The 23,961-nt window shown below is 43.5% G+C and overlaps 1 protein-coding gene and 1 long non-coding RNA gene across 3 annotated transcripts; both read left to right on the top strand.

Annotated features, from left to right (window-relative positions):
- The first annotated feature begins 831 nt into the window (after nt 1-831).
- Nucleotides 832-1,876, top strand: LOC118946514 (uncharacterized). Its single transcript, XR_005041387.2, has 2 exons — nt 832-948; nt 1,292-1,876. It is a non-coding gene; the product is annotated as an uncharacterized LOC118946514 (long non-coding RNA).
- Nucleotides 1,877-7,753: 5,877 nt separating this feature from the next.
- On the top strand, nt 7,754-23,147 carry LOC110488105 (terminal nucleotidyltransferase 4A). Of its 2 annotated transcripts, none has more exons than XM_036970876.2 (13): nt 7,754-10,007; nt 11,448-11,571; nt 11,684-11,730; nt 11,843-11,963; nt 12,202-12,309; nt 14,183-14,311; nt 15,509-15,722; nt 15,833-15,959; nt 16,160-16,263; nt 16,409-16,572; nt 16,669-16,800; nt 19,492-19,545; nt 19,967-23,147. In XM_036970876.2, the coding sequence occupies exons 1-13, from the start codon at nt 9,202-9,204 to the stop codon at nt 20,144-20,146; spliced, it is 2,310 nt and encodes a 769-aa protein (XP_036826771.1). In that variant the 5' UTR covers nt 7,754-9,201; the 3' UTR covers nt 20,147-23,147. The 2 variants fall into 2 exon arrangements, with proteins under 2 accessions (XP_036826771.1, XP_021415801.2); XM_021560126.3 differs by having other exon boundaries at nt 19,492-19,671.
- Nucleotides 23,148-23,961: the final 814 nt, after the last annotated feature.

Genomic DNA, 23,961 nt, shown 5'->3' with positions numbered 1-23,961 from the left:
GGTAAGCTTTTAGTTTTATTAAACTATTGCCACCGGGGCCTGCCGGTGTAACTGCTTACTGACTATACACTGTAACGTTACTGCATGATTGTAGTGGGTTTAATAAAACATTAGTTCTATTAGCTATGTTGACCATGACGTTACTTTAGCTAATATGGGGACAACAATGTAGGCTGTGTGTAGTGGTTATGATATGGGTTGGCTTGGAAAGTTTTTTTCCCTTGGTCACATACAGCTGATGTGTTGTTCATAGAAGTTCACAAACAAAGAGAAAATGTGAGAGGAGGCGAGTGCATAGAGGTTTAAATGAATACAACGTGGCTGCTATGATCAGGGTGTTTTCAGTCTGCCAATTCTGTTGAAAAACATTTCTTATACGGAAGCCAACGAAACGGGGATGAAAATACCCGAATTCGTCCAATAGAAACTCTCGTTAGCAACTGTTGGACTAATGATTACACCTTAGATAAGCTAGATGCAGGCAAGAGTGTGCATGGTGGCATTGAATGTGTCACTGTCGTCTCAAAAATGTATCTCAATCTGTGTGCACCTACATTGTAACCTTTCATTCATAGGCTAGATTGTAGGGGACATGTTTTGTATCCTGTTGTAGCCTCAACCTCTCGACATTACATTGAACTGGGTGAATGGAATATGAATGACAGTCATCCAACATGCTGTAATAGAAATAAGGCCATGCTCATGAAAATAAAATTGTCCTCCCTCATCATAAACGGCACTGACCGCCACTGGGTTAGTCACATTTGTCCATGACTGTTGCTGTAATCACAATGCAACGAGTTTTACCCTGTCTTATGTTCTCTCCTGTAGGTGGGCTGTTTGCTCTGTGTGCTCCGGGCACATACTCAAAGTTCTTTGGCGAGATAAGAGTGGGTGAGGTTTGCCCTGGCGGCTCATTCTGTCCAGCAGAGCCTTCGCTCACTTCAGGTAGGAAACACCAGGGGTGCCACTTTGGTTTTAGAAGTGTGTTGGGGGGGGGGCATAATTACGTATATATATATTTTCAGTGGGATAAACACTCCAAACAGCCTAACCGACCGCTCTGAGGCGTCCGCATGGTCCGCACGGTTTCTTCGTTGTGTATCACATTCCAATGATAAAACTGGGGGAGGGGGATGACAAACATGCAATTTCAGAATTGTGAAAAGTTGCGCCCTTGGGAAACACACACACATTCCGCAGGCAGGCACACATGCATGAAGACACTGAGCATACACACACATGGTTTGGGGTGAACAGTGAATTAATTTAATTATGTCTTTCTCTCCAGGTGGTACCTTTAGAAGTTTGAAGACCAAGTGTAGGAAGAAGCTGGGGTCTGTTTAGGTTAGTTATTGCTTGTTTGTTTGTGTTTACGTCAAGCGAAGACGTACAAGGATGAACACTGAGTACTTACAATCACTGGGAAAATATGAAGAGCTCTAGAATCCACAACACCACTGACAAGGTTTCATTTAAACTACCCTGAAGGCTACAATGCCAAAAAGAGGCCATTTACTCTAATCAACGTTTATGTCAATTTGATGGAAACACATCACTGGTGGAAAAATGTACTAACATGTTACTGTATGAGGCTTTTTGTTGCTTTTTGGTGCTCTGATGGAAAACATTTGATTTTATTAGGATCCCCATTAGCTGATGCCATAATGTTAGCTAATCTTCCTGGGGTCCAACACAGAACTAAAAAGACACTAGAAAAATTACAATTTTAAGACCGTACAAACATTTAGTAGAGTAGACAAGTAGACATTACGGACAATTAAAATACCTGACAGGTAATAGATTTAACATTTAGTAGATGCTGCTAATGGTGATGAGTGAATGAGTATGCTTCATTAAAGGTCCAATGCAGCCATTTTGATCTCAATATCAAATTATTTATGGGTACTATAAAGTACCTTTCTGTGATAGTTTTCATTAAAATTGTCAAAAAGAAACAAAAATAGCTTATTAGCAAAGGGATATTTCTTAAGCATTAATGAGTAGGGAGGGGGGAAATGGAAGGAAGTAGATGGGATGGGGTGAAGGATGTTGTCAGCTGAGGGCCATTTGTGATTCAAAACGACATTATTCCAACCTCATAGTGTGGAAACGTCACTGCGCCTTTAATAATGAATTGGGATTTTATTTTATAGCAGTTTTCTTGCAATAACTGGTATTGGAGTAGTTAAATTACATGTAATTTAACCACATTTTGCAGTAGCTTGGTGGTAGTTGAACTAAATTCAAATATTGATAGTGTTTACAGTAGTTAATTACTTATTTGGTGTGTAGCTAAGAACTGGAACTACTCACAGTGCTTGCAAACTATCACGGATTACAAAGAGAAACCCACACGCAAGCTGCCAAGTGACACAAACCTACCAGACAAGCTAAATGTCTTCTATACTCACTTCAAGGCAAACAACTCTGAACCACGTATGAGAGCATCAGCGGTTCCGGACGTCTATGTGATCACACTCTCCTTAGCTGATGTGAGTAAGACCTTTAAACAGGTTAACATTCACAAGGCCGCATGGACAGATGGATTTCCAGGAAGCGTACTCTATGCATACGCTGACCAGTTGGCAAGTATCTTCACTTACATTTCAACCTCTCCCTGACCCAGTCGGTAAAACCTACATGTTTCAAGCAGACCACCATAGTCCCTGTGCCCAAGAACACCAAGGTAACCTGTCTAAAGGACTATCACCCTGTAGCACTCACACCTGTAGCCATTAAATGCTATCCACATTGACGGGACCGCAGTGGAGATGGTGAAAAGCTTCACGTTTCTCGGCGTACACATCACCGATGATCTGAAATGGTCCACCCACACAGACAGTGTGGTGAAGAAGGCACAAGAAGCGTCTCTTCAACCTCAGGAGGCTGAAGAAATTTGGCTTGGCCCCTAAGACCCTCACAAACTTTTACAGATTAACAATTGAGAGCATCCTGTCGGGCTGTATCACCGCCTGGTACGGCAACTGTACTGCCCGCAACCGCATGGCTCTCCAGAGGGTGGTGCGGTCTGCCCAACGCATCACTGGGGGCATCACTGCCTGCCCTCCAGGACACCTACAGCACCATATGTCACAGGAAGGCCAAAAAGATCATCAAGGACATCAACCACCTGAGCCACGGCCTGTTCACCCCGTTACCATCCAGAAGGTGAGGTCAGTACAGGTGCATCAAAGCTGGGATCGAGAGACTGAAAAACAGCTTCTACCTCAAGGCCATCACTGTTAAATAGCCATTAATAGCCGGCTACCACCTGGTTACTCAACCCTGCAACTTAGAGGCTGCTGTTCTATATACAAATCACTGGTCACTTTAATAATGGAACACTAGTCACTTTAATAATGTTTACATACTGCTTTACTCATTCCATATGTGTATACGGTATTCTACTCTAGTGTATTTTAGTCAATGCCACTCCAACATTGCTCATCCTAATATTCATATATTTCTTAACTCCATTCTTTTACTTTAGATTTGTGTGTATTGTTGTGAATTGTAAGATACTACTGCACTGTTGGAGCAAGGAACACAAGCATTTCATTACACCTGCAATAAAATATTTATTTATTTTTTATTTAACTTTTTATTTCACAGGTAGGCTAGTTGAGAACATGTTCTCATTTATAACTGCGACCTGGCCAAGATAAAGCAAAGCAGTGCGACACAAACAACAACCCAGAGTTACACATGGAATAAACAAACATACAGTCAATAATACAATTGAAAAGTCTATATGCAGTGTGCGCAAATGAGGTAGGTAAGGCAATAAATAGGCCACAGTTGTGAAATAATTACAATATAGCAATTAAACACTGGAGTGATCGATGTGCAGAAGATGAATGTGCAAGTAGAGATACTGGGGTGCAAAGGAGCAAAATAAATAACAGTATGGGGATGCGATAGTTGGATGGCCTATTTACAGATGGGCTATGTACAGGTGCAGTGATCTGTGAGCTGCTCTGACAGCTGGTGCTTAAAGTTAGTGAGGGAGATATGAGTCTCCAGCTTCAGTGAATTTTGCAGTTCGTTTCAGTCATTGGCAGCAGAGAACAGGAAGGAAAGGCGGCCAAAGGAGGAATTGGTTTTGGGGGTGACCAGTGAAATATACCTGCTGGAGTGTGTGCTACAGGTGGGTGCTGCTATGGTGACCAGTGAGCTGAGATAAGGCGGGGCTTTACCTAGCAAGGACTTCTAGATTACCTAGAGCCAGTGGGTTTGGCGACGAATATGAAGCAAGTGCCGGCCAACGAGAGCATACAGGTCGCAGTGGTGGGTAGTATATGGGGCGTTGGTGACAAAATGGATGGAACTGTGACAGACTGCAGCGAATTTGCTGAGTAGAGTGTTGGAGGCTATTTTGTAAATGACATCGCCGAAGTGAAGGATCGGTAGGATAGTCAGTTTTACGAGGGTATGTTTGGCAACATGAGTGAAGGATGCCTTGTTGCGAAATAGGAAGCCAATTCTGGATTTAATTTTGGATTGGAGATGCTTAATGTGAGTCTGGAAGGAGAGTTTACAGTCTAACCAGACACCTAGGTATTTGTAGTTGTCCACATATTCTAAGTCAGAACCGTCCAGAGTAATGATGCTGGACGGGCGGGTAGGTAGGTGTGGGCAGCGATTGGTTGAAGAGCATGCATTTAGTTTTGTTGGTGAACCCGGCAAGGCAGTCATTTGAGAAAACAAGGATGTTGAGTCTGCCGATAAGAATGTGGTGATTGACAGAGTCGAAAGCCTTGGCCAGGTCAATGAATACAGCTGCACAGTATTGCCTCTTATCGATGGCGGTTATGATATCATTTAGGACCTTGAGCTTGGCTGAGGTGCACCTATGACCAGCCCTGAAACCAGATTGCATAGTGGGGAAGGTATGTTGGGATTCTAAATGGTCAGTGATCTGTTTGTTAACTTGGCTTTCAAAGACCTTATAAAGGCAGGGTATGATAAATATAGGTCTATAGCAGTTTGGGTCTAGAGTGTCACCTCCTTTGAAGAGGGGGATGACCGCGGCAGCTTTCCAATCTTTGGGAATCTCAGACTAGACGAAAGAGAGGTTGAACAGGCTAGTAATATCCCCCAACGATTTTGGGTGATAATTTTAGAAAGAGAGGGTCCAGATTGTCTAGCCCGGCTGATTTGCAGGGGGCCAGATTTTGCAGCTCTTTCATAACATCAGCTATCTGGATTTGGGTGAAGGAGAAATGGAGGCGGCTTGTGCAAGTTGCTGTCGGGGGTGCAGGGCTGTTGACCGGGGAGAAAATGCTTATTGAAATTCTGAATTTTGTGGATTTATCGATGGATGTGACCGATAAAATATGTGTGTATGTGACCAATAAATATGTGTATATGTGTATGTGACCAATAGAATTTGACTTGATTTGATAGGCTGGTCATGGCTCACATCAACGCCTTCGTCCCAGACATCCTGGACCTACTCCAATTCGCATTCCACCCTAACAGATCCACAGATGACACAATCTCTATTGCACTCCACACTGCCCTCTACCACCTGGCCAAGAAGAATACATACACTACATGACCAAAAGTATGTGTACACCTGCTTGTCAAACATCTCATTCCAAAATCATGGGCATTTAATATGGAGTTGGTCCCACCTTTGCGGCTATAAAAGCTTCAACTCTTTTGGGAAGGCTTTCCACTAGATGTTGGAACATTTCTGCGGGGACTTGCTTCCATTCAGCCACAATTGCATAAGTGAGGTCGGGCACTGATGTTGGTCAATTAGACCTGGCTCACAGTCGGCATTCCAATTCATCCCAAAGGTGTTCGATCGGGTTGAGGTCAGGGCTTTGTGCAGGTCAGTCTTCCACACCGATCTCGACAAACCATTTCTGTATGGACCTTACTTTGTGCACGGGGATATTGTCAAGCTGAAACAGGAAAGGGCTTTCCCCAAACTGTTCCCACAAAGTTGGAAGCACAGAATCGTCCAGAATGTCAACGTATGCTGTAACGTTAAGATTTCCCTTCACTGGAACTAAGGGGCCTAGCCAGAACCATGAAAAACAGCCCCAGACCATTATTCCTCCTCCACCAAACTTTACAGTTGGTACTATGCATTGGGGCAGGTAGCGTTCTCCTGACATCCGCCAAAACCAGATTCGTCTGTCGGACTGCCAAATGGTGAAGCGTGATTCATCACTCGAGAATGCGTTTCCACTGCTACAGAGTCCAATGGTGGCTAGCTTTACACCACTCCAGCCGACGCTTGGTATTGCGCATCATGATCTTAGTCCTGTGTGCGACTGCTCGGCCATGGAAACCCATTCTATGAAGCTCCCGATGAACAGTTATTGTGCTGACGTTGCTTCCAGAGGCAGTTTGCAACTCGGTAGAGAGTGTTGCAACTGAGGACAGATGATTTTTATTCGCTATGTGCTTCAGCACTCTGCGGTCCCGTTCTGTGAGCTTGTGTGACCTATTACTTTGTGGCTGAGCCGTTGTTGCTCCTAGACGTTCCACTTCACAATAACAGCACTTACAGTTGACTCGGACAACTCTAGTAGGGCAGAAATTTGACGAACTGACTTGTTGGAAAGGTGGCATCCTATGACGGTGCCACGTTGAAAGTGACTGAGCTCTTCAGGAAGGCCATTCTACTACCAATGTTTGTCTATGGAGATTGCATGGCTGTGTGCTTTATTTTATACACCTGTCAGCAATGAGTGTGGCTGAAATAGAGGAATCCACTAATTGGAATGGGTGTTCACATGCGTTTGCCCATGTAGTATATGTGAGAACGCTGTTCATTGCCTACAGCTCAGCGTTCAACACCATAGTACCCTCCAAGCTCATCACGAAGCTAAGGACCCTAAGACTGAACACCTCCCTCTGCAACTGGATCCTGGACTTCCTGACGGGCCACCCCCAGGGGATGAGGGTAGGCAACAACACATCTGACACTATGACTCTTAACACAGGGGCCCCTCAGGGGTGCATGCTCAGTACTCTCCTTGTACTCCCTGTTCACCCAAGACTGCCTGGCTGCACACGACTCCAACACCATCATTAAGTGTGCTGACGACACGACGGTGGTAGGCCTGATCACCGATGGCGATGAGACAGTCTATAGGGAGGAGGTCAGAGACCTGGCAGTACGGTGTCAAAACAACAACCTTTACCTCAACATCAACAAGACAAAGGAGCTGATCATGGACTACAGGAAACGGAGGGCCGAGCACACCCCCATTCACATCAATGGGGCTATAGTGGAGAGGATCGAGAGCTTCAAGTTCCTTGTTGTCCACATCACTAAGGCTCTATCATGGCCCACACACATCAATAAGGTGAATTTGTCTCCCAGTACCTGTTGGAAAGTAGATTGAACCAGGTTTTCCGATAAGATTTTGCCTATGCATTGCTTTACTGCCGATGCAAGCATACCCATAACAGGATGCAGCCACCACCATGCTTGAAAATATGAGGAGTGGTACTCAGTGACGTGTTGGATTTGCCACAAACGTAACACTTTGTATTCAGTACATAAAGTTAATTTCATTGCAGTTTTACTTTTATGCCTTATAGCAAACAGGACACATGTTTTGGAATATTTTTGTTCTGTAGAGGCTTCCTTCTTTTCACTCTGTCACATAGGTTAGTATAGTGAAGTAACTTCAATGTTTTTGATCCAATCTCAGTTTTCTCCTATCACATCAATTAAACTCTGTTTTTTCTAACCTTTTAGGCAAGTCAATTAAGAACAAATTCTTATTTACAATGACGGCCTAAAGTCACACATGGCTTCATGGTGAAATACGCTTTAGTGGTCTCCTTCCTGTATCTTTGGAGTGACACACCATCCAAAGGGGTGTGATTACGCTCTGAAGGCCCTGTACATATTTACCTCAATTACATTAAGCAGACACTCTTATCCAGAACGATTTACAGTCGTGAGTGAATACAATTTCATACTGGTTGGACTCCGGCGAGATTTTACGGAATCGCAGAAAGATCTGACGAGAACATCAAAGCAAACGTGAAGGACATTTGCAGGAAGACGAGCGAAATGTTGTTGCAGGTTCTCTGGATGTAGTGCACCGCCTGGGTAGGCTGAGAGATGGGGAGAACAACCAGCCACCGCGACCAGTGATCATGAGATTCATCCCCATGACAGCAAGGGATCTGACATGGAAAAGTGCAAAGAAAATGGCTATTTAAAGAACAACAACCTGAGGTTCAAGGAGGACCTGACAACATTTGATAAAGAAGCTCGGAATCGTCTGTGGCTAACGATTGCGAGAGCAAGGAAGGAGGGGAAAAGTGCATACTTTGCGGGAGCCAAGGCTTTTGTTAATGGAAGGGGAATTCAAAATCACTTATTTAAATCAAACCACGTTTTATTTGTCAAATACTTCGTAAACAACAGGTGTAGACAAACAGTGAAATACTTACTTACTTTTAAAAACGTACTTGTATTTCTCGTCACAACAATTCAAATAGAAAGAAAACAGAAATAGAAAATTAAAACCACATAAAAATAAAAGTAATAATAAATACACACGAGTAACGACAACTTCGCTATATAACTGGGGTACCAGTACCAAGTCTGGGTGCTGGTCCCGTGTAGCTCAGTTGGTAAGGTATGACGCTTGTAACGCCAGGATTGTGGGTTCAATTCTCGATCTCTAAAATATTTATAATGTAATGTTTATTACTATTTCTGATTATTTTCTTCAAATTAACTTTAGCTTATCTGTCTCCTGTTATGATAATATCTTATGTTATTTTTTTTATTCATAATACATATGTTGCTATATAAACATGATCAAATATGATTCAAATATTTACTTTGAACAGCATTGGTTGGTTTGTAATTAGTTAAATATTGTGGCAGCTGAGAGCGAGGTGTAGGGAGGAATGGGCGGTGGATGTGGGTGTGTTCAAGTCGATAGTTTAAAATCCTACAGAAATGCGCACGGCGCTTTGGTTTGAAGAGAATACGCCATATTGATTCACCGTAGACTTCTGCTAACCGTTTTCAGTTAGCGGCTTGAAAAGGACCTGGACTACTCTTCTCAATGGTCCTCGTTCGGTTTGGCGTTAGCACTTCTCTGTCTTTGTAACCCGGTTTACTAGCTCATTTATTTTGTCGGAGCAGTCGTACATTTTAACGGTCTCATTGACTTGCTTGAAGTGGGTTCAGAAAAAAGAAGTTGAATGGATCCGAGGGTGGCTTGGATTCAGCCCGAGCAGAAAGGACCTGCAAACGCATTTTGGATGCAAGTCTGGGAGACTTCTCAGGTACGAGCAAACTCCGGCCAGCATCTTCATAATAATCAGAACTACAACCTGCATTTGAATTCTCCAGCGTTGGACGTTTATAAACATGTTGCGGCAAAGGGCAATAGCATGTGCACCAACACCACCACTGGTCTGAGCAGCAGCAGCCATCACGGTATTTCAAAAGGCACTACTTCTAACCACGGCACTGCGTTCTCCTCCTTCGGGGTAACGTTACCGAACGGACCCGTACAGAACTCATTGACCCCGTCCAACGCTTACGGGGTAACGACAGATTTGGGAGACAGTAAAATGCCCCAAAAGACGGGATCTCTATCGTCCTTGTCTTCAGTGGAATCCATAACGGACATTACATCTTCAAACCGCTCTTTGGGAAGGATTAGTGGTGGCAATGTAACTGGAAATATGAATAAAAACGCTGGCGGTGTCAATCTGTTATTTAACTTCAGTGAAAGCATGCATAATAATGTCAACCAATACCACCATCAAAGGCACCATCAGCATCACCCTCAGTACAATTTCCAACAGAATTGTGTGAAGCGTCACCCGACTCACCCGCCTGCATCCCTAAATAACCACACTCACCATCCAGGCCGAAGGAAAAGTGACAACAAGGCGAGCACCTATGGGATGAATTACCTTCTTTCTAACTATGGCAACTATGTTAGTTCGGGGACTGGGACGCCTTGGAAGACGAGGAAATACAGCCCCGGTGTTGATGGGTGAGATGTTATTTTTGATAGGGCCATTGCCCCTCTGGAATTGTTTGACGCTAACGTTAGCTTGCTAACGCTAACCGCGATAACGTTACCTATCATGCTTTCCTACTAGCTAGACACGTTTATATTATTATAAATGTCATGCCTAAAGTCAATCCGTGTTTTGGTGTTTGTATGTTGAGGTTTATATTTTTCAGATTGATTTACTGCACGGGTGATTAGTAATCGGAATGTTAACGTTAGCTTAAATAGCTAGCTACTTAGCTAACTAGAGCGCTAATTTGACTGCGCGCTGCACTGACTAGCCAGATTTAACTTGTTAAGAAGCTATAACTAGCTAGCTAGATAACGATTTGGTAAGGTTAGCTAACAATTAGTAAGCTATTTGACAGATCTAAAGGGTTGGGTAACTTCTGGAATGTAGGGTTAATGCCGCATTCATGTCATGTCGGAAATCGGACATTTTCCGGCACGTTTACTCAGTATAAAGATACCCGAGTTTCCTACTTACGTAGTATCAGAATCAAGCAATAGGAAGATATAAGCAAATAATTTACGTTCATTTTAACTCCGAGGTCCCGAGTTTTTGATATGACGTGAAGGCGGCATGGAAGCGGTCATGGTTAGCTAACGTTGCTCTTCTTTATACACCCACTCAGGGTATTATTAACGTCTGACTCATTATTCAGTTATTAATAAAACTATAGCAGGACTTGCTAGTTTATTACATAACCTAATATTGTTGATTAGACTTACGTTATGCATGTTAACATTGTCAGCAACAAAAAACTGCCAGGTGACTTTGTTTAAGATTCTCTCTGGTCTCCATGGACAGTTGAAAGATCCATAGGTTTCATTTGAATGTAACTGTGTAATACAATGATTGGCCTCTAGTTGCACCCTTCTGGCATTGGAAGAGCATGCAGTGCCCAGACCTGAAGGCCTTAGTGTTTAAGTAGAATATTTAACAATTTCAATGGGCCATCACTGTGTCGTGGATGAAAATGTAGGCTAATGTACATACTGCAATATCTGATTGTGCTAAATTTCAGTGTATGGCTGCACTCAATCATTTTGGTGTGAAAAATGTTAAAATCCATACATATAATTTTTGTATAGTCTGTGATCAGTATGGGAATTGAAACCTCAACCATGGAGTTGTTAATCCCATGCTCTTACAGGACTATGTAATGATTTTGAATGTTGTGAGGGATGCTGAGCTTACTGGGAAGCCTGTCTCAATGTAGACATATATATATATATATATATATGCGCTTCCATAATGGTCTTGCTTTCTTTGAGAATACCTACCATGTAGGTGAACTGATGACATTTAAATGAATGAAATCCTGAAACAGAAAATGTAAATCGACCAATTATTTGACTGGTTTAGTTTTGGGTGAGCAACTGTGTGTGTATTAACCCTCTCCCTGTCCCCCCCAGTCTCCATGAGGAGGTGGTGGACTTCTACAACTTCATGTCTCCCCGACCGGAGGAGGCTGCTATGAGGAAGGAGGTGGTCGACAGGATCGAGACGGTCATCAAGGAGCTGTGGCCTACTGCCGATGTGAGCACACACACCAGAGCTGGGGGTTGAACTGGGACATCAGACTTTTTTCCCTAAAATGATTTGTACAGTATAGGTTTTTTCAAACTCTTTCATTCCCCTGCTCTCTCAGGTGCAGATATTTGGCAGCTTCAGCACTGGACTCTACCTACCTACAAGGTAAGAGGGCAGTCTTGTTGTGATGTTTTGGCTCAGTCTTGTTCTCCGAATTTGCCACAAGTGTTTGGCCACCAGTTTACTTAATACCATCTCTCTCTCTCTGTTGCCACAGTGACATAGACCTGGTGGTGTTTGGGAAGTGGGAATGTCCCCCGTTGCAGCAGTTGGAACAGGCCCTCCGGAAACACAACGTGGCGGAACCTTTCTCCATCAAAGTGCTGGACAAAGCTACAGTGAGTCGCTCTTAATAAAAATACATGCCTGTAATCTGTTGGAATAACTCCAATGTTGTCCGAACTGATAAACAAGCAGATGGTTTGCTTTAATAATGTAGGACAAGTCTGCACCAGCTAATGATTGGACCTAATTAGTGACTGCTTTAGAATTGAGATGGGGAACGAAAGCGAAATGGACGTTTAAATAAACTTTTTCAGAAATTAAGTCACAATGTTTCTCTATTCTCTCTCCCAGGTGCCAATCATCAAGCTGACTGACCAGGAGACTGAAGTCAAAGTGGACATCAGCTTCAACGTGGAGACTGGAGTCAAAGCTGCTTTCTTTATCAAGGACTACACTCGGGTGAGGACACTAGCATTTATAGTTCCTTTATTTTTATTGGAGACCTGAATGGCTATAATGATCAGAGCAACAATTTAAAACGTGTTCCCAGTTGCAGTGGCCTATGAAAGGAATAGAAATGGACTTCCTGACCACTGACGCTCCCATATTGTAATTGTTTCAGTTAAATTTGAGGCTAATAAATACTTACTGAAATACTGTCCCTGTGAAATGCATTTTCTATCACTAGCAACAGAAGCACTACTTAACCACTTCACAACTATAGTCCACAACATATTTATTTAACATTTTGCTCTATACTCCAGCATTTTGGAGTTGAGATGTTTCATATCAGGCAAGTACAGAATGTGCACCTGCACAGTGGGGCTGTGACGATATGGTCATTGTAGTTATGCAGCACAGAAACTTTAACTATTTGCTTAATGAACACAACACCTCCCTTCAGGTTAAACTAGTTTAATAACCGATAAAAAAAACAACATGGCGGTTCATCGCTCATCACTACTTTCCATAATACTAATGAGTATTGCACAGTGGGTCAGAGTGGTGCAGAGTATGGGAACGGAGCGTGCCCAATTTGATTGGAGCACGGGGCGAGTTTCCCAAAGGCTGGAGCGTCAGCCTTCTTGCCCGCTCCAATTTCACACCAGTAGTGCTCACTTCACGAGGTCAGGGCATGCCTGGCCCAGCATACAATTGTAGTCTACTTGGGTGCTGCTATAGCCCCTTTCTTTAACTACTGTCATGGAGTTTACTACATATTTTCATAAATAAACTAATAAAATCCACAGGTGCAAAATCACAGTAACTTACAAAGAGGAACAAGAGTACGTTTGATGTACTATCCACAACTAAAGAATAATTGGTGAATCTGAGAAGACTCATCCCGAAAGCATGATAGCACATTCACATAGTAAGTACACTAACAAAGGAATGAGGTGTATCATTGTAGCAAAGTATTTATGAACAAAAACATCTGCTCTCAAGTTAAGTTATTTTCATTCTATTATCTACAATAGGTCATAATTGAATTTGGGCCAATAGCCCTGGCATATTACCTCTTTCAAGGAGCTTTCCATTTTGATAGGGTTATTTTGCTTGAACATTTACAGAATGTAAATGCAGAAGCGGGGAACCCAGGCAACAGTGAGTTGCAGTAGTCCAGACGGGAGTGGACCTTGATTAGGACCTGCGCCGCTGCTTGTGTGATGTTGTAGAGCATGAACCTGCAGAAGCGAGTCACTGCTTTGATTTTTGCAGAGAAGGATAGGGTGTTGTCCAGGGTAACGCCAAGGTTATTTGCACTCTGGGAGGGTGATAATGGAGTCTGAGACGGCAGGCCTTCCCCGGAAGGAAGGGCAGCTCCGTCTTGTTGAGGTTAAGGCCTACCTATTGAAGGAGAAAAAATACTTTCAATTCAGTGAGCCTAATAAGGCATTTTTTGTTTAATTTAAATGTAATTCTAAGTCACAGCCTATATGCACAGTAAGAGTCAGGGGGAGATCTGGTGATGGGCGTATAATATACAGTCAGTAAAGGAATGTCTTTCTGACATGTTCTGTATTCAATTACATAGCCGAACATGCTTCTGGCACCAGAGGCATAACTTTAGAATGAGTCATTGTCCCGCTGACCTTTTACAATTGTAGCCCCAAAATCAGCATATGATATAACATGACAACCTGTGAAAATGAGGAGACTCATTTTATTTAAATTGTGATCCCCATACTAAGTTACATATTTTTCATTAAATGGAGACTTTTCCCTCGTCTTAATTGAAAATTCTCCCCTTTTTTTTTAATCTGTGCTCTGTTCCTCAATGACTGTAAATTAAGCAGAGATTTTATATCTCTCTCGTTCTCTCCTCCTACAGAGGTATCCCGTGCTGCCTTACATGATCTTTGTGCTGAAGCAGTTTCTGCTCCAGAGAGATCTCAATGAGGTGTTCACCGGAGGAATCAGCTCTTACAGCCTCATCCTGATGGTCATCAGCTTCCTCCAGGTACACACGAACACTAGTATGACATGGGGCTGGGCGGTACACCGTAGTTTTACTATATACCTGTATTGATGCACGGACCGGTTTGGATTTTTACTTTACTTTCTATAACAGTTTTTGAATGTTTGGTTTGTTAAATGTGATACTTCGCTACTTGACTCACCGCTCACTCTCTCGTGCCGCTTTCCACGTAGTCTTAGACCTGCCCCCGCCAATCAAGGAGAGCGTTTGCTGTTCCTCAACCACGAGACACTTGCGTTCAGTCTGCATGGTCAATGCAGCACATGCAAGAATGTTGATGACAATGATTCTGTTTTCACTTTTCTTCTTAATATAATTCCTCTGGCATTCTGTAATTGCACTAGTAGTTTGTTAGTTGCTAATGCTAATCACTAGCTAGCTAATAATTGTTCTAAGTCAGAGTAAACATAATTAGCTATCCAGCATGATAATACCTGTGATGGCGTAGACCTAAATCAGCATGTTTGTGCAACAATTTCTTCTAAATCAAAAGAGGTATACGCAAAGCATGAGTAGGTTGGCTACATGAAGTAGTTAAGAGGAAACATTCAATGTAGCCAGTGATTATAGGGTGCCCAAGGAAACGGTTATCAACACTTTGGTTCCTATCCTGTCACAATAACTCCTCCCTGGCATTTTCATTCGTTGTCATGTCAAAAACATCTAAAGTGCCCACTATTATATTCAAACTTTAGAATTAGAATAATCATTCTATTTCGATAATTCCAACAGTTTTCAACCAAGTGTTTTGCTCTATATCGCAAGTCAAATCGCAATTGCAATATTTGGTTTAAAATGAGGCCTAATTGTCTGCCCATATCGTGCAGCCCTACGTGGCAGTGTGGAAATTATCTCAAATGAATGCAGAAATGGATGAAAATGTAGAATTTTGGGGGTGGTTGAAGTTGAATTGAACAGTGTAAACCAATCAGAATGGAGAAAGACTAATTTGAAATCACTTGTGTTTTGCCACCCTAGGGTCAATAACTACTCGTAAAGCAAATTTAGAACTTTTATTATTCAAAAACATAAAATATCCCCATACTGTAACTTTTTTGTTATACCGTGATAGACAAAATATATCGCCTAACCTTAGTTTGACAGTGTACAATTACAACGCTTAGTGTTGTTCTAACTCCTATGCCGATTCTCTCCCTCCCTCCGTCTCTCTCCATCCAGCTCCACCCAAGGATTGACGCCAGCAACCCCAACATCAACCTTGGCATTCTGCTGATTGAGTTCTTTGAGCTTTATGGGCGCCATTTTAACTACCTGAAGACAGGCATCCGCGTCAAGAACGGGGGGGCCTACATGGCCAAGGAGGACATGATGAAGGTTATGACCAATGGCTACAGGCCCTCCATGCTCTGTATAGAGGACCCACTGATGCCAGGTGGGGGGTGTGTGTGCGCTGGACTGAGTGTTTGGTTTTCCATTAGTAATGGTGTTGGCTGTAGTTTGTATGGGCTGATTAATTAGTAGTTTTTTTGCCTTTTGTTCCAGGTAACGACGTTGGCAGGAGTTCGTACGGAGCCATGCAAGTCCAGCAGGTTTTTGACTACGCTTACATCGTCCTCAGTCACGCCATGTCACCGCTAGCACGCTCCTACCCAAACAAGGACATTGACAGGTTCGTTCCTCCTCTTTCAGAATGTCTTCTGGATCCATCCTGGATCCATCCGGCCTAGAAATATTTGTAAATTAATAAGTGCAACTGTTTTCAAAGTAAAGATTGTCAAATGAATACGGTGGTTGTGTTGGGAAGTGTAACTGATCCACTGCTGTGCAACGTTTAAACCGTTCCCCTCATGTTTCTCACTATCCCTGCAGCGCTTTGGGTAGGATAATCAAGGTGACACAGGAAGTGATTGACTACAGGGAGTGGATCATGACGAAGTGGGGGGGCAGGCACCTCGCCCGTATGGAGAGCCAGGGTAAGAGCAGTGTCTGTAACCTCTGCGTACCATGTTGACAGTCTTGTATGGCAGGTTCTGTAGGTATATTAGCCTGTGTGTGGAGGGTACTCTTTGTCTTACATGGCCGTTTTGGAAGTGTGTATAATAATCTGTTTCTCTGTAGGTTCCCTCCTGGATCAGGACCCAGCAGGGTGTGTGTTGGGTGTAGGTGTGGAGGAGCAGAGGGACTCTGTTTCCCCTCACAGTGCAGACTCTCCCATGTCCCTTTCCAGTCCTCACCAACACTCCTCAGCCTCCTCTGTCTCTTCACTGTCTGGGTCAGACAACGTAAGGACAGAACACACACACACTGCAGTCTTTATGATGGTATTAATTGATTGACAGCTGGCCATGTTTTAACCCCTCCACTGCTGTTTGTTCTAGGACTCTGATTCGACACCCCCGGCGCTGCCCCTCTACCCCTTTCAGGCTTTGGGTATGACTCTACCCCTGGGCCTGGCACTGGGAAAGGCTGGCATCAACCAGCACCACCTCATCATGTCCCCTGGCTCACAGGTAGAGAACCTAGCATCTACTGACCTTTATTTGTTTTCAGGGATGGGAGAGTTTAACCTATCAAGATTTTCTGGGAGTGGGAGATTAAAGATAGACTCCCCAATGCACGAAGTTAACACAATATCGGGCCCATTTCCACAACTAAGAGCGTTGAAGCGCAAGGCTAAACTACTGTGCTGTTTTGGTCCCGTAGTTACCACGTTGTACCAGGGTGAAGCGCATCCGTGCATATCAACAGATAGTTGAAGTCGGAAGTTTACTTACACTTAGGTTGGAGTCAATAAAAATCATATTTCAACCACTCCACAAATTTCTTGTTAGCAAACTATAGTTTTGGCAAGTCAGTTGTGCATGACACAAGTAATTTTTCAGACAGATTATTTCACTTCTGATTCACTGTAATTCCAGTGGGTCAGAAGTTTACATACACTAAGTTGACTGTGCCTTTAAACAGCTTGGAAAATGATGTCATGGCTTTAGACGCTTCTGATAGGCCAATTGACATCACTTGAACCAATTGGATATATATATATATATTTTTTTTTTAAATTGTTTACCCCGTTTTCTCCCCAATTTCGTGGTATCCAATTGTTGTAGTAGCTACTATCTTGTCTCATCGCTACAACTCCCGTACGGGCTCGGGAGAGACGAAGGTTGAAAGTTATGCGTCCTCCGATACACAACCCAACCAAGCCGCACTGCTTCTTAACACAGCGCACATCCAACCCGGAAGCCAGCCGCACCAATGCGCCGGAGGAAACACCGTGCACCTGGCCACCTTGGTTAGCGTACACTGCGCCCAGCCCGCCACAGGAGTTGCTGGTGCGCGATGAGACAAGGACACCCCTTACCGACCAAGCCCTCCCTAACCCGGGCGACGCTAGGCCAATTGTGCGTCGCCCCACGGACCTCCCGGTCGCGGCCGGTTACGACAGAGCCTGGGCGCGAACCCAGGGACTCTGATGGCACAGCTGGTGCTGCGCCACCCGGGAGGCCCTCTGTGGATGTATTTCAAGGCCTACCTTCAAACTCAGTGCCACTTTGCTTGACATCATGGGAAAATCAAAAGAAATCAGCCAAGACCTCAGAATTTTTTTTTGTAGACCACAAGTCTGGTTCATTCTTGGGAGCAATTTCCAAGTGCCTGAAGGTACCATGTTCATTTGTACAAACTAAGTATATACGTAAGTATAAACACCATGGGACCACACAGCTGTCATACCTCTCAGGAAGGAGACGCGTTCTGTCTCTTAGAGATTAACGTACTTTGGTGCAAAAAGTGCAAATCAATCCCAGAACAACAGCAAAGGAACTTGTGAAGATGTTGGAGGAAACGGGTACAAAAGTATCTATATCCACAGTAAGTCCTATAGCGACATAACCTGAAAGGCCGCTCGGCAAGGAAGAAGCCACTGCTCCAAAACCACCATAAAAATGTCAAGACTACGGTTTGCAACTGCACATGGGAACAAAGATTTAACTTTTTTGGAGAAATGTCCTCTGGTCTGATAAAACAAAAATATACCTTTTTGGCCATAATGACCATTGTTGTGTTTGGAGGAAAAAGGGGGAGGCTTGCAAGCCGAAGAACATCCCAACCATGAAGCGGCAGCATCATGTTGTAGGGGTGCTTTGCTGCAGGAGGGACTGGTGCACTTCACAAAATAGATGGCATCATGAGAAAAGAAAATGATGTGGATATATGGAAGCAACATCTCAAGACATCAGTTCAAGCTTGGTCGCAAAAGGGTTTTCGAAATGGACAATGACCCCAAGCATACTTCCAAAGTTGTGGCAGAATGGCTTATGGTCAAGGTATTAGTGGCCATCACAAAGCCCTGACCTCAATCCTGTAGAAAATTTGCAGGCAGAACTGAAAAAGTGTGTGCAAGCAAGGAGGCCTACAAACCTGACTCAGTTACACCAGATCTGTTAGGAGGAATGGGCCAAAATTCACCCAATTTATTGTGGGAAGCTTGTGCAAGGCTACCCAAAATGTTTGACCCAAGTAAAACAATTTAATGGCAATGCCACCAAATACTAATTGACTGTATGTAAACTTCTGACCCACTGGGAATGTGATGAAAGAAATAAAAGTTGAAATCATTCTCGCTACCATTATTCTGACATTTCACATTCTTAAAATAGTGGTGATTCTAACTGACCTAAGACAGGGAATTTTTACTAGTATTAAATATCTGGGATTGTGAAACCTGAGTTTAAATGTATTTTGTATGATAACTTCTGACTTCAACTGTACCATGACTGTTTACACAAGCAGCCCAATTCTGATCTTTTTTTTCCCCTAATTGGTCTTTAGACCAATCACATCGTCTTTTTCAGAGCTCGTCGGCTTGGTCAAAAAGACCACTTTAGTGTATAAATATCAGAATTGGGCTGCATGTGTAAGCACAGCCTACGTGAGAGCGATGTCTTTCATCGTGCTCATCTTATCTGCGGTGCTGCTCGTGCCAATGTCATAATTCCAAGTCTACCTTTATTGTAAAAAATCCTTTATCTTTATCTTAAGATTTGTCGCCAGAGAAAGTATATATTTTCTATAAAATAATCCATCCAGGCTGTCTGTTTTAGTACTCATTTCCCACTAACAGGGATTGTGAAATGGTGATCTAACACAGTTTGTGATTGGATTTGTGAGAACTGAAAATGTCTTCTCTCCCCCCTCTCCAGGCGTGTATGTCTTTGCCCGGTGCCCTGACGATGCACTCTTTACCTGGCAGACAGGTGGGTATAGACGGGCACCACCTCCCCCCCTTTTTCCACATGCCCCCCCCTACCCATCATAACCCCCATGCCCCCTCCAACCCCCAGCCTCTGTCCAGCCCCCACCCTGCCAGCCACACACACCAGGTAGGCGCCGTCCGCCATCACCGCATACGCACTATACATGGAGAACCTCTTTCTCCTATCTTTCTTTCTTCTAATACTCTCCTCACCTCTCACTTTCTGCTTTCAACTCCTCTTGCTTTCACTGATTCTCTCCTCCCCTTCACTTCCTCTGTTCTCTCAATCTGTCCCTCTTGATTTCATTGTTGTATTGTATATCTGCCAGATTGATCTGAATATAGCATTCCTTTTGTAGACTAGGTTTCAAACACTCAAAATGCTTTGAATTCTAACACTTCATACCTTTTTCTCTCTCCAGAACGGTCCCAAGTGTCAGATGAAAGGCTTCCACAATCCAGCCGTGGTCCACAGTCCCGCCCTGGCCAACCGTGCACACACCCACCCTCTCACACACGCCCACACACACTCTCACACACAGTACCGCAACACCTGGAGGCGTCGGAAGAGGGACAGCTTACCAGTTAGCCTGAGCAGATAAAAAGACATCTCCCTTCATCCCTCTTTCCACTCCTCCATTCTGACTGATTGGGAGGACAACTTGACGGGACAATGCCCCCTGCTGTTCAACTTAAAGACAGGCAGGCAGAGACCAGACCAGCATTGGGATTCATTCAACACTTTGGGCTGCTGAACTTGGGCTGCGGATAGGGAAAAAGGTGTAGCTCTGGGGAAACTTTCCGTTTCTCGCTCTCTCTCCATCGCTCTTCATCTCTGCATGTTTTTCACTGCGCAACGAACCAACGGCCAACGATACAGGAATGAGCGGTGCGGCTAGAGAACAAAACGCAACCCCGCCCAACGTGCACTCTGACCCCAGAACCTTTCTGCTAGCTCTCCAGTCCTTCACTTTCTGTTTGGGATCCACATTTGTTTGTTTTATTTTGTTCCGTTAATGTCTTATTGTTCAATTTGAATATTATTTTTAGCGCTTTGCAGTTTTTCACTTACGTTTGGTGAGACTGAGGATAGTGACATCTTTGCCAGGTGAGAGTTGCGAAAGCCCAGTGTCTTATGGGAAAGTGTTTATTTTTGTTTGGTCTTTGACTGGGTTACGTTGTCAAGGCGACAACCTTTGTTCTTGAACCCTGCAGCCAAACTGCGTCTTTTTCAGTGTTCACACAAGGAACGACGGTTTCTCATTTGTGCAATAACATGTTCTATTTTTTAAGTAAATGTTTATTTAATTTTTATTATGTATGTAAAGGAATTGTTTTTTAAGATTGTTTTATTTTTGTATTTTTAGTTTTATGGCAGAGTTTACAGAACCTTTGACCAGGTGGCCTCCGAGAGTGTGTGACGAGAGCGTGCGTGTCAATTGGTGAGCTGTGCGTGTCTTGTTGGAGTGTCGAGGTATAATCGACCCCACCCCCCCCATTGGTTGTTTTATAATGTGATTCAAAGGGGGTAATTAGAAGTATCTAAGTCACTCCAGACTATTGAGATGCATCTTATTGTTAGACAGGTTAAAAAGTCTACAGTCCCACTAGATGGATCTCTTGCTATAGCAGACTGAGCTCACGCCCAATACCCTAGCTGTTGTTTTTAAAAACAAAACGTTCTTTATTTGGCGTGTGTGCTTGTATCAGTCATAGGATGACTTGCGTTCACCCAACGTTTGTGCCATTTTTGCTACTCAGTCCTCGCTTAGACTAGGGCTGAACTTCTATCGCAGGAGTTTGGCACAAGCCCAAGTACATATTGTATTCCCCAAGTGTGTTTCTGTTGGATGTATGTCTCTGCTGTTGTTTTAAAGATATGCATGGTCTCGTGCGTATGGGAGGTGGAGTTAAAGGGACAGACAAACTGACCTGAACTTGAAGATCAGAGCGGTGCCAAATGGAACCCATCCGCCGATATTGTGCATTACTTTTGATTGGGCCAGTGGGCTCTGGTCTAAAATAGTGCACTACATAGGGGATAGGGTACCATTTCAGATGCACCCTAAAAGACTAGGTGCTCTAAAGGGTCTTTCCTCATAGCGGGGGAGAGAGAAACTTCTGGGGACTTCCAGGACTGTGGAAAGGGAATAATTTTGATTCCATTCTGGAATCTTGTTGGTACTTCCGCAAGTTTGCAATGCCTTTTCGTTCTGTTTACTTCAGTGTGTGTGTGTGTGTCGTCTCTGCAGACATACAGCCGCATATATATATACACACATACACACGCCTGTGTGTGACTGAGGAGCAGTGCGGTTGCTACACAGACAGCGTTATTACTATGCAAGTGGGTTATTTTTGTGTGCCCCATTTCTGTTTCCAATGACAACCACTGCTTGTTGGATTGAAGTGATGTTATTGTAAACTCGAGTTTGACTGACTAGGCCTGTGTGATCGGTGGGCTAGGCTAGATGGTTGCTAGTCAGCCTCAGCCCAGTTACAAGTGAACCACAACTCTTGCATCCTGATGTTTTGTATTCCTATCTGTTAGTCTATGGAAGGGTGTGTGTGTGCGCCAGTGGTCGGGTATCTGTCTCATCTCAGAGCGAGGGAATAGCAAGACTGGTTTCAAATGACACCCTATTCTCTCTCATACAGTGCATGCTATTTAACCTTAGCGCTGGTCTAAAGTAGTGCCCTACATAGGGGTTAGGGTGTCATTGTAGACTACCACTTGATGTCCCGCCACTTTTAACCTAACGGCTAGTATGAAAGTGCACATGGGGAGCGACTTGCACTCTGTAGTGGATGACTTCATACCCTCCCTAGTGCACTACAGTCCTCTACACTGAGATTGTGTTAGGAGGCAGTGTCAGTCTAATGTTAGTATAGCAACTTTTACCCACCAATCGACCTGGCTAATATACACCGCCTTTTTTACAAGGTGTCGGTCTCCAATGGCACCCTATTCAGAATATAGTGCGCCACTTCTGATTAGATCTTTGGTTTCTTGTGGAGGGTAGTGGGGCTATATAGGAAATAGGGTGCCATTTGGGACTCGTCTGCTTTTAGTGAATAGAACCAGCGTCTGTCAGAAGAGCTCTAAAACACTATCTCTGGTTGGAGTTTTGTCAATGCTGTCAAAGATGTCCACAATTTTTACAGATTCTATTAAGACTGAAATGCGGTGTGACGTCTATGGATTTAACTTGAATCCCAATTGTCTACACGAGCTTCCTCTCCTCATCTACTTTCCTTTATTTGATGTGAAAGAAACTGGAGCAGGTGAAAGCCAATCCCTTGGTAGATCCACCATTTTATTTTCATCTATTTAGATCAGTGCAGATTGGAGAGAAAGCCTCTTTAGACTATTGAGAACACGAAACACTTGCATCACAATGAGTGATTTTAAACTTAACGGACGCCATTTTGTGAAAGGTGGCGGCTCCTCTGTCCTGGCCAACTAATCTGAGCAGGAACTCCTAAAATGGCTGCCAAACTAGCAGTGGCCACGGAGTGACAGCCTGGCTTTTGTTTTGAACATTTTTATGTACCGGTATATTTTTTTCTATTTTATTTTTTAATAAACTTCTTAAAACGGGCAGTTACAGTGATCTTGTTTTTGTATGTGCATAATTTGGTTGCATCTTGTAAAATTAATCATTGGATACAACTAAACAGGTAGTGGTTGGAAATTAAGATGGATTAAGGCTGAATCTGTACGTACAACTCAGTCCAATTTGATTGAGTTCAGGTGGGAAACATGCGTTAGGTTTATTGCTTTATTTGAGACGTTTTGTCAGGAGTCCCTTTACAAGACACAGGGAAAGGAAAAGGTCACTATAAACTTAGTTCAAATGTACTTCTGCTTATCTTCACTAGGTGGCACAGTAGCGTCTCACCCATAGCCTTGGATCCAGTCAGCAACATGTCAGATGTACTGTAGATGTTCTGCCAGACTATTCCTCAAGAGTATTGAGCCAGGATCATCCAGTACAGCGAATTCTCATTCCACATAGCTCTCCCTAAACTCTTGGATTTTGAATATCTGCCAGGTTAGGATTGTGTACTGTCCTACTAGTCTGTATCTGTGGCAGATTTCAGCTCAGTCTGGTTGCTTCCTCGACCAAAGCCAGAAATGTGAGTAGAGGGATGAGATCCTGATATTAAAAATGCAGTGGAACTGGCTTCGAGGTTCAGTGTTGCGTTTTGAGGGTTCTTCTGACTCAGGAGAACCCGTACGTACCTCAACAAACTGGAAGACGACACTCCCCAACAGCCCAAGAACGTAGTCGCTCGTGGAAGTCTACACACCCCTTGCAGTCTTCACATTTTGCTGCCTTTAGCTCAAATTAAATCTCGAGGGAATACATCAGATTTTTTCTTCTACCAATCTACACAACCTACTCCACATTTT

Source organism: Oncorhynchus mykiss, chromosome 30, assembly GCF_057628025.1.
Source record: "Oncorhynchus mykiss isolate SJ-2025 chromosome 30, ASM5762802v1, whole genome shotgun sequence".
Classification (NCBI taxonomy): Eukaryota; Metazoa; Chordata; class Actinopteri; order Salmoniformes; family Salmonidae; genus Oncorhynchus; species Oncorhynchus mykiss.
This window is presented reverse-complemented; position numbering and strand designations above follow the sequence as displayed.

Excerpts from the sequence above, each read along its gene's own strand:
- LOC110488105 (XM_021560126.3), top strand. The coding sequence starts at position 9,202 with ATGGATCCGAGGGTGGCTTGGATTCAGCCCGAGCAGAAAGGACCTGCA. Across the intron at positions 11,964-12,201 it reads AAGTGCTGGACAAAGCTACA|GTGCCAATCATCAAGCTGAC; the intron begins GTGAGTCGCTCT and ends TCTCTCTCCCAG. Across the intron at positions 19,672-19,966 it reads CTGCCAGCCACACACACCAG|AACGGTCCCAAGTGTCAGAT; the intron begins GTAGGCGCCGTC and ends TTCTCTCTCCAG.